This window comes from Penicillium arizonense, assembly GCF_001773325.1.
Source record: "Penicillium arizonense strain CBS 141311 chromosome Unknown PENARI_contig006, whole genome shotgun sequence".
Taxonomy (NCBI): domain Eukaryota; kingdom Fungi; phylum Ascomycota; class Eurotiomycetes; order Eurotiales; family Aspergillaceae; genus Penicillium; species Penicillium arizonense.
In genome coordinates this window covers 975,167-985,572 of record NW_019173283.1, presented here as the reverse complement: position 1 = coordinate 985,572, position 10,406 = coordinate 975,167, and the positions used below count along the sequence as shown (strand labels likewise).

The 10,406-nt window shown below is 52.1% G+C and overlaps 3 protein-coding genes across 3 annotated transcripts; 2 read left to right on the top strand and 1 right to left on the bottom strand.

Moving 5' to 3' along the window:
- Positions 1 to 2,852, top strand: PENARI_c006G00220 (SMP domain-containing protein; the record flags this gene model as incomplete). The annotated part of the gene is made up of 2 exons (XM_022630102.1): positions 1 to 470; positions 542 to 2,852. 2 exons carry the CDS (start codon positions 1 to 3, stop codon positions 2,850 to 2,852), a joined length of 2,781 nt encoding a protein of 926 aa, XP_022490035.1.
- Positions 2,853 to 3,534: 682 nt separating this feature from the next.
- PENARI_c006G10792 (putative cytoskeleton assembly control protein Sla2) lies at positions 3,535 to 7,412 on the top strand (the record flags this gene model as incomplete). The annotated part of the gene is made up of 12 exons (XM_022630600.1): positions 3,535 to 3,542; positions 3,599 to 3,645; positions 3,711 to 3,728; positions 3,830 to 3,905; positions 3,991 to 4,148; positions 4,241 to 4,321; positions 4,377 to 4,434; positions 4,493 to 4,677; positions 4,735 to 5,780; positions 5,832 to 5,981; positions 6,039 to 7,253; positions 7,326 to 7,412. The coding sequence occupies 12 exons, from the start codon at positions 3,535 to 3,537 to the stop codon at positions 7,410 to 7,412; spliced, it is 3,129 nt and encodes a 1,042-aa protein (XP_022489611.1).
- A 1,274-nt stretch (positions 7,413 to 8,686) lies between these two features.
- PENARI_c006G04153 (HMG-box domain-containing protein) lies at positions 8,687 to 9,762 on the bottom strand (the record flags this gene model as incomplete). The annotated part of the gene is made up of 3 exons (XM_022630287.1): positions 8,687 to 9,165; positions 9,219 to 9,523; positions 9,578 to 9,762. 3 exons carry the CDS (start codon positions 9,760 to 9,762, stop codon positions 8,687 to 8,689), a joined length of 969 nt encoding a protein of 322 aa, XP_022489843.1.
- Positions 9,763 to 10,406: the final 644 nt, after the last annotated feature.

Sequence of the window (10,406 nt, the reverse complement as noted above, 5' to 3'; positions counted from 1 at the left end):
ATGGGTTCGCTTGGTAGCTTCCTCTTTGTTTACGCCCTCGGTGGAATCACCTTCATTCCTCTCGTTCTATCCTTGATCCTTCTGTACGCCTACTTCACATTTCCAACTGTCCCGCAAGCGCGGCAATCATGCGCCAAAGCGACCGATCCGATCCGCCAGCCTACCGATGACGACTATAGTCTCAAATCCGGCACCGACCAGCTGGCTGAGAAATTCCACCGCACTCACGAATCCGATGTCGCTGCGGGATATTTTGCTGTCTGTCGTGAATATGTTCCCGGGGGCGTGAATGGGAAACCGCCGGAGAGGACGACGCCCGCGGGAGAGGTCGTCGCGACTGAAAGTCCCAGCGTCTATCAGGCTATGTACCGGAGTTTGTTCGATCGAAAGCAGACGCCTAGTATTGAGCCAGCGAAGTCGAATGGAAAGACCACTAAGCGGGCACGGAACGTCTTTTACATTGTTCTGCGGTATGTATTTCTGGGGTGGGTGAAAGCTGCCTTGTAAGTGCCGGTTGCTGACAATCAATGCTGTCTTCCAGACACGGTCACTTGATGCTCTATGACGATGAAAATCAAGTTGAAGTTCGTTATGTCATTTCTCTCGCTCACCATGATGTGACAATATATGGCGGAGAAGGGGAGATCCCAGAAGGAGAGCTGTGGCTCAAGAGAAATGCCATTTGCCTCTCGCGGCGACTGGATTCGCTTGGTGACCTGGGAGGCCCGACTCCGCCGTTTTACCTCTTCTCTGAGAATCTGTCTGAGAAAGAGGATTTCTATATCGCCATGCTGCGGAACCAGAATAGGCTGTGGGACTCAGCTGATCGCCCGCCCAAGCACCAGGAATTTGATATCAAGCATATTGTCACGTTAGTTCAGAGACTGCATTCCTCTGAAGAGCAATTGCAGACACGCTGGATCAATGCTTTCCTTGGGAGATTGTTCCTTGCGCTATACCGGACACCTGAATTGGAGGAGTTTGTGCGCAGCAAGATCGTCAAGAAGATCTCTCGTGTCAACAAACCCAACTTCATCAGCAAGGTGGGCTTGCAGCGAATCGATATGGGCGAAGGGGCGCCATTCATCACCAATCCAAGATTGAAAGACCTGACTGTCGATGGAAACTGCTGCGTAGAGGCAGATCTCCAATACACTGGGAATTTCCGACTCGAAATCTCAGCCACCGTGCGCATTGACTTGGGTCCTCGATTCAAGGCCAGGGAAGTCGACATTGTCCTTGCAGTTGTATTGAAGAAGCTAGAAGGCCACTTGTTAGTACGCTTCAAGCCTCCACCCAGTAATCGAATCTGGATGTCCTTCGAAACAATGCCCAAGATGGAGATGGACATTGAGCCTATTGTCAGCTCCAAACAAATTACATACAGTCTCATTCTGCGCACGATTGAAAGCAAGATCCGCGAGGTGGTGGCAGAGAGCATTGTCCTGCCTTTCTGGGACGATGTCCCATTCCATGATACTTTGGGACAGGCTTTCCGTGGTGGGATCTGGCAGCGGGACGCTCCAGACTCGAGTGACCAGGTAGAGATACCCGATGAATCTGGTGAAGCCCCGGCGACCCCGAAGAGTGTCGGTGGCGATCCCATTGAAATCCTCAAGTCCAAGGACGATCGCACCATGAGCATGCCTACCCTTTCCGAGTCAGCAACGGCCAAGAAAAAGCCACGCAAAGGCCCGAAATCGTCTCTCTCAGACCTGCAAACAAATAGCTCAGCTGCAATTTCCACTGGCATTGAGAGGCCAGAAAGCACGCCATTGCCTCGAGCAATCCGGTCGCAGACGTTCTCTAATGCTGCAGACCCTGTGGTCACAGCAGATAATGCCAAAGTTGACAAAGTCGTCACTGAGAACAAAGGAGACGAAAAGAGCCATGCAACCAGCGCCATGATCGAGATATCAATCCGCTCCCCACCCACATCACCTAACCGAACCCCGAGTAGCTCGCCACCCACAGGTGGCATCACAGTGCCAGAAAGTGTGGTCCATAGTCGCGAGTCATCGATTGCAGAGTGTATTGACAGCGCTAACTTCCGAAATGACAATGGCATCCAAAGACCTTCTGCTACTCGACTGGAGAGCAACTCCTTCTCCAGCATGAGGAGCTCTCGGGGTAGTTCTACTACTTCGCTCATCAGCGACAAGGCTCGCCGACGTAGCACGATTGAAACCATCACCAAATCTTTCACTAGCACATCATCCGATGACAAGCCTTCTGGTTCTATGACGATCGGGTCAGCCACTGCTGCCGCAAAAAAATGGGGTTGGAGTGTGTTCGGCAAAGGTGATATGAACATGGGCCAAGAATCCTTGCAGGCTCCTGCTGGCACACTTGACCAGCCCATTGGGCGTGGGCATCCTCATCCACCGCCCGGAACTCCGTTACCTCGCCCCGACAAGTATGCCTTGAAGAGAAACCCCACAAGCTTGCCCAAGCGGAAACCCGTGGGGACACACACAGAGTCTGAACGCCCAAAGACGGGAGACTCACAAGCACCACCATCACCTTTACCTCGCAGAAAACCAATGCGTCCTGGGGTGCACACTAATGAAAGCACCGATGAACTGCTTGTGGTGGAGGCACCCCAAGACTCTGAGCCCAACAGTCCGGCCCCTGGTGACCTGGACTCGGACCAGGGTCTGAAGAAATCGACTCCTGTTGAGAGTGAGACTTCTTCAAAGACTGAGAAGTCCTCACTCGACCACGAGGAGAAAGAGGAGGCCTCTGAAGAGGCTTCCGATGTGGAACCCATAGGCTCTGTTGATCAGACGCCTTCAACTCTAGGCAGCAACGAGGCCCTGCTATCTGAAAGACTGGAAGTGCCTGCATCGTAATGGATGTTCCCTTTTGCCCAGACAACTAAGGAAATAGAGGGTAGTCTGTTCTCTATATCTCCCTCTGCCTTGATGGATGCTTAGTGTTCATGGACTCATGCTGGGCTGGTTATCCCTGCATGTGATCGTTTCCTCGCATAGAGTAGTGGAAGTGCCAGTCATATAGCTATCTCTCTTGTGTTAGTGGGCGACTCAAGTATCCAACATATTGTTCTCTACTTGATACCATTTAAAAGTAGACCATATCCTTCGTAACGTTAGAATGGCCTGCCACAATAAATACTGAATCCTGCTGCCTAACCTGCATTGCATGTTTGACGCGTATGCTAAAAAGCACAGTCTCTTCATTCGCAAGGGATAGAACTCACAAAGTTGAATGCTTCATAAGTGTCTCGCCCAACCCGCATCGGCTTAGGCGTCGCCAAGACTCCCGACAGGCGCCAACTTTCCCGTTCCCCATCAACGTCATTCAATGGTTCGAACTCCCACGTGTGTCTTTTTGGTGCTTCACCAATTCCCCTTCACTCTGCACTTCGAATAATCCAATTTATCCGGTCGGCGCAAGCTCACTTAAGCGTCTCTGCGCTGTCCGGGTTCGGGATCTGCCAACGCGACAGAGTTGTCCAACACTCCCACTCTTCCGCCCCCCTGAGCCCGCATCGATAGCACCCCGTCCGTCAAGATGAGTCGGTAAGCAAGACCCCTGCGGAATCCCTAGATCCTGTGTCTCACACTGAATCGTGCAGGACCGAGGCCGATTTGGCCATCAATATTCGCAAGGCCACCAGTATCGGTAAGTGGTTGATCGAGGATGAAAGTGACAGGAACTCGACGAGCTAACGAATTGATTGTTAACAGAGGAAACCGCTCCTAAACGTATGTTCCCACTATATCCCACTGCCATTCCTTGAATCGATTGATGTCGCCGTGGGCATTGTCCTGTCCGAATCCGAACTGACCACACCCCGTGCCTGTAGGGAAGCATGTGCGGAGCTGCATCGTCTATACGTGGGACCACAAGTCGTCGGCGGCTTTCTGGGCTGGCATGAAAGTGTATGTTTCTGAGATATCCGGAGGCGATATAAGGGTGAGGGGAGGTGTTGTTCGAATGTGGCTGACACGCATCGGTTCTTCATAGGCAGCCTGTCCTCGCCGACGAGGTCCAGACGTTCAAGGCCCTGATCACGATACACAAGGTTCTCCAGGAGGGTCACCCCATGGTTGTGCGCGAGGCGCAACAGCACTCCAATTGGATTGATAGCTTGATGCGAGGTGTTGGTGGCGATGGCGTTCGAGGTATGATATCCGCACTTGGCAATTGTGCAATGGTCCTCGGCTGGAGGAGTTGCGATGCAGACGGGGAACAGGATATTGACGGCTTTGGATAGGATATGCGCCGCTTATTCGGGAGTACGTCTTCTTCCTTGAGTCGAAGCTAACGTTCCACCGCAACCACCCTGAATTCAACGGTATGTCATCCCCCGTGGAACGATGTTGTGATGTGCGGATGTTTGACAAATGTAGGTCTGTTCGAGTACGAGGAGTACATTAGTCTGAAGTCGATCAATGATCCGAACGAAGGGTGCGTACATACCCGTCTTTGTGACAATACAGATGGATAAGTGTTAACAGGTCTGCAGTTACGAGACTATCACCGACTTGATGGCCTTGCAAGATCAGATTGATTCATTCCAGAAGCTCATCTTCTCGAACTTCCAGTCCGGCACGAACAATGAATGTCGAATCTCAGCGTTGGTGCCCCTTGTGCAGGAGAGTTATGGTATCTATAAGTTCATCACCAGCATGCTGAGAGCCATGCACACAAGTAAGTGTCCCTCATCTTTTGAGCTGCGTTCAATGGCAACTAACTGACTTTTTGCAGCCACTGGCGACGACGAAGCTCTCGAGCCTCTCCGGGGCCGGTATGATGCCCAGCACCACCGTCTCGTCCGCTTCTACTATGAGTGCTCCAACCTGCGCTACCTGACTGGCCTTATCACCATTCCGAAATTGCCGCAAGACCCTCCCAACCTGCTCGCCGAAGATGACGATCGCCCCGCTCTTCCCAGGCGACCCGCAAGGGAAGTGGAAGCACAGCCTTCACCACCACCCAAGGTGGCTGCGGAACCCGAGCCGATCAATGAATTCTGGACCAACGAGGCCAGACGCCAGCAAGAAGAGTATGAGGCAGAGCAGGCACGTTTGCAACAGCAGTGGGAGGATCAGCAGCGCCAGCAAGTCCTTGCTCAACAGCAGGCCCAGAACGATTTCGAGGAGCAGCAGCGCCTCCAGGCAGAGCAGCAACGATTGGCACAAGAGCAGCTTCTTCGTGACCAATACCAGACACATACACAAGGCCGACTGGCAGAGTTGGAGCAAGAGAACCTCAACGCTCGTGCTCAGTATGAGCGTGACCAGTTGATGCTGCAGCAATATGACCGCCGTGTCAAGGACCTCGAGGAGCAGATGAACCACCTGAACTCCAACCTCAACTTGCAGAACGCCTCCAAGGACGAGCAGATTCGATCCCTGCAGGAGCAGGTCAACACCTGGCGGACCAAGTATGAGGCTCTGGCCAAGCTGTACTCCCAGCTTAGACAGGAGCACCTCGATCTTCTGCAGACCACAAAGAGCCTCAAGCTCAAGGCTGCCTCCGCACAAGAAGCAATTGAACGGCGCGAGAAGCTGGAGCGTGAGCTCAAGACCAAGAACCTGGAGTTGGCTGATATGATTCGGGAACGTGACCGTGCTCTGCATGACCGGGATCGCCTGACTGGTACCAACAAGGATGAGCTGGAGAAGGTCAAGCGTGAGCTTCGTATGGCGCTCGAGCGTGCCGAGAATGCCGAACGCTCAAAGGGCACCGAGATCTCATCCATGCTGTCCAAGTATAACCGTGAGATGGCTGATCTGGAGGAGTCTCTCAGAGTGAGTATTCATCCTTCCCGTTTCACTGTCTGATTTATACTGACCGCATAGAACAAAACACGAGCATTGGAGGATATTTCCAGCCGCAACACAGACCGCGATGGCGACCATGACCTGGAGCTTCGCGAGAAGGACGAGGAGATTGAGGTGTACAAGTCCGGCATGGAACAGGCTCTTATGGAGCTTGAGGAGCTGAGAATGGTAAGCAGTGGTCCTGATACCATGGAGTATGTGCATGCTAACCTCGTGTCATTGTAGAACCAAGGCGATGCCGACCACGCACTGGATAGCCAGATTGATACTGTGCTCCACGGCACAGTGGCAAAGATCAACGATATCATCGACTCTGTGCTCCAGACTGGTGTGCAGCGTGTCGACGATGCCCTGTATGAACTGGATTCATCCATGCAGGCTGGTAACCAAAATGCCTCCCCGCCATATGTGCTTTCGCAGATTGAGAAGGCCTCAGCCTCTGCGACCGAGTTCTCAACAGCCTTCAACAACTTCATCGCCGATGGCCCCAACAGTCCCCACGCTGAGATTATCCGCACGGTCTCCATCTTCTCTGGGTCTGTTTCTGATGTGTTGAGCAACACCAAGGGTCTGATGCGCTTCGCCAATGACGACAAGAGCTCTGACCATCTGATGAACGCTGCCCGCAAGTCCGCCCAGGCTACTGTCCGCTTCTTCCGTGGTTTGCAGTCGTTCCGTCTCGAGGGTCTGGAGCCGTTGCAGAAGACTGATGTGGTTATCAACAACAACCTGGAGGTCCAGCGTGACCTGCAGTCGCTGTCGAAGCTGGTCGACTCGTTCGCTCCTAAGAACAGCAAGATTAGTACCAGTGGTGATTTGGGTGACCTGGTCGACCAGGAACTGCTCAAGGCCGCTGATGCCATTGACGCTGCTGCCCAGCGTCTGGCCAAGCTCAAGAACAAGCCCCGTGATGGTTATTCGACTTACGAGCTGCGCATCAACGATGTGATCCTTGCCGCGGCCATTGCCGTCACCAACGCCATTTCCGAGTTGATCAAGGCCGCCACAGAAACTCAGCAGGAGATTGTCCGTGAAGGTCGCGGTAGCTCTTCTCGCACTGCCTTCTACAAGAAGAACAACCGCTGGACAGAAGGTTTGATCTCTGCTGCCAAAGCCGTGGCTGGCTCCACCAACACCTTGATTGAGACTGCCGACGGTGTGATCTCCGGTCGCAACTCGCCAGAGCAGCTCATCGTCGCTTCCAACGACGTTGCCGCCAGCACTGCCCAGCTTGTCGCTGCCAGTCGTGTCAAGGCCACCTTCATGAGCAAGAACCAGGATCGTCTAGAAACAGCCAGCAAGGCCGTCGGCGCCGCTTGTCGCGCTCTCGTTCGCCAAGTGCAGGATATCATCAAGGAGAAGAACCGCGACGACAACGAAGCGGAGGATTATGGAAAGCTGAGCTCGCACGAGTTCAAGGTCCGCGAGATGGAGCAGCAGGTATGTGATTCTCCCGTCCCCCCATGTTCCCCTTGTGGTGTATTTGACCCAATACTGACATTATCTCCTCAGGTCGAAATCCTCCAGCTGGAGAACGGTCTGGCTCGTGCTCGCCAGCGTCTGGGCGAGATGCGCAAGATCTCCTACCAGGAGGATTAAGCAAAGCTGTTCCATTCGCGTTTGTTTTTCACTCTTGACTGTCTTGTGTATATTCCGCATTCCAATTCCGAGGAGTTCAGTCCGTGTCGGTCGCATTTTGTGTTCTTCGATCTGGACCTATTCTCCCCATTCCCGTAGTTAGTCTCTTGAGTTAAATTTCCATAGCGAATGCAAGCAACTTACACAGTCCACTCCAATGAGCGTAGTTCTTGTTCCCATTTTCCCCTGTACTCTGGACTGTATGTTCTCTTGGCCCCAGTAGACGATCCCGTAGCACGCATCTGCATCCTGGTCCGTCGACCGACTCCCTGCATGCCAAGCCTTTCCCCAGACTGTGGAACCTCGGGACGGCTGCGTGGAGATCCGTGGGTCGCTGCACTAGCACCGACTATCAACAAAGAGAATCGAGACGTCACCTCATATCCCAGACAAAGAGGGAGTGTGCAACGACGTCGACGTATTGGTCGTAGCTTCGAGAGGAAGCGGAAGCGTCATGGCGGGGACTCGGTTCGATGGTTCGACGGGTTGACAGGCTCGAGGGATTGGAGCTGGTGGTTATTCGAGTTCTGCAGGTGGTGAAGCTACAAAGAAGCAAGTCAGTCAGAGAAGCACAACACGGCAAGCAGCGAAGAAAATTTACCAGGTTTATGAGCCATGAAGAGGACTCTCCAGTCGCAAGTCTACAAATCTACGAATCGGAGAAGCAGGATTTTGTGCATTTGCATCATATTGACTACCTAGGCCCTAGCTGAAATTCTGTAAATGATCACAACTTATCATGCCCGCGCAGGAAGAAAAGGAGAATTCGGTAGCCTGGAGGGAACGTAGACCGATGATCATCCTCTCTTGAAGATTGCGCGCAAGCAAGATAGATACAAATCATCGATAGGGACATGGTATGACTGAAAAAGGAAAGACGGAAAAGCGCTCACAAAGCAGATAGTGGTACAGGGGAATCGGAAAGCAGAGAGGCAGGGCTGTTTGATTGGAACCTTCACGAGAAACCCTGATCAATGACTGTCCTCTGGCGCAGGATGGCGCAATGGGATAAACAAGAGAGAATGGAATGGATTGAAGTTGAATGATGGCCGTGGATCAAGAAACCTGGTCAGGGATGACAATGAAGGCGCGGCGTTGTAACCTTGAATTCATGCGAGACCCTCATGGACAGCTGGTTGACCGGCAAGGTGGATGCTGTGAGAGGATCTGCGAGTGAATTGTAAGACGTGCATCTTGGATGTTGTCAAGCCGAAAGCCGAAAGTGAACGTCAAAATTAATTTTCCTGCCGGAAGAGCATCTGCTGAGAATCCTTGTCAAGACTGAGCATCTCGTACCAAGGGATTGGTGTGTAGTCCATGTCACAAAAGGTGGTACCGGAAATCTGATCGTTGGCAAGCTGCTGACGCTCATACTCGTTGTAAGAGGCAGGAAGAGGCTCGACACCGTTTGGGCCATAGAGAATTTCATTGTTGCCCAACACATCCATAAAATCTTCGTTCACAACAGCAACGAGATTGCCAGAGTGCAACACAACATCGTCCTCATCTTCGTTCTCGTCCTCATTCTCAACAAAGTTGTTCCGAGTAGGCACGGCACGGGAGGCACGGCGCTTGCGCTCAGAGGGGCGGCGTGGGGTGTACTGGTAGTCAGGGTGGGCAAGGGAGTGACGCTTCTTCAAGTCATCGGCGAGAACAATGTAACGCTGACGGACTTCATCGGACTCGTTCTTCCAGCGGGCACCAAGAATGCGGGCTGATAACGAAATTAGCTGAGAAAATAATGTTATTCAAGCATGAAAGACCCACAGATTTCGTTGTTGGTAATGGCCGGGTTAGCATCCTTCACAGCGTGGTGGTTGGCCTGACGATAGAGAATGAACGAGTTGGGGGGACGTGGGATCTTGGTCGAGCGAGTAGGTATGCGGACAGCGGTATCAGCAACAGCCTGGTGAACGGCCTTGGAGATGCGCTGGTGGTCGCCAAGCTCCAGGGTCTTGCCGCCAACCTTGAGCTGCTCAGGAATCATGTCCTTGGTGAACTCATGGGGGTGAACTCGGTAGCACTCAATGCTGCTGTCGGCCAGAATCTGAACCTGCTTGTTCAGAAGGGCCCTATGATTATATGTCAGTAGCATGCTCAAGACGTTCCAAGAATTAATGACTTACGCAAGGCGCTTGGAAATGACCATAAGGCCCTCCTGGCCGATCACAGCCTCGACAATGTTGAAAGGAACAAAGACTTCGCCATCAGTAGACTTGAGATGAGTGATGGCATCAGACCAAAGGATCTCCACAGCCTGAGCGGGAGTGACTTGGTCCAAGACAGTAGCCGGAACATTAGGAGCTGCCATCTTGAAAGATATCAACGTTGGCAAAGAAGCAAGAAAATGTAAACAAGCGAGAGGTAGGAATGGGAGGAAAGAAGAAGGTGGGGGTAAAAAGGAAAGAAGAAAAGAGAAAGAGAATCAGAGTAATAACCAAAGTGGACGATGCGATGGGCATTTCTTTGTTTGCGAGGCAGCACCAATCAGAGTGCCTCACCCCAATTGGGATTTCTTTGTTTTGTCAATAAAGGGAAATAAAATAAGTAAGATAAACTACGAGAGCAACCTGATTCAAAGTGACTTGGACAGCATGTACCTGTTCAACAGCCAAACCGAACACCCCCAACACTTCTGTGTACATGTGTTCCCATCTACGCTGCTGGGCTGGTCTCCGTAGCGATACGAGGCTGCAGGGCTTTGATAAATCATACTAGGGGCTATCAAGACATACTTATTATATTCAAACATATCAATTTCAAGTATGCCTATAAGATATCGATTTGTGCTACTGCAGACGGTAAGTCAGGAGAAAAACATGGATGTTCTCCACGTGGCACTGCAGATCCGGGGATTAGCGCCTCCACCCACAATTAAGCTTAAAACACATGGTCCATGCACAATAGATTCGAGGTGATTTACCTATTCTCCACTACCTAGAAGCTGCCAATTTT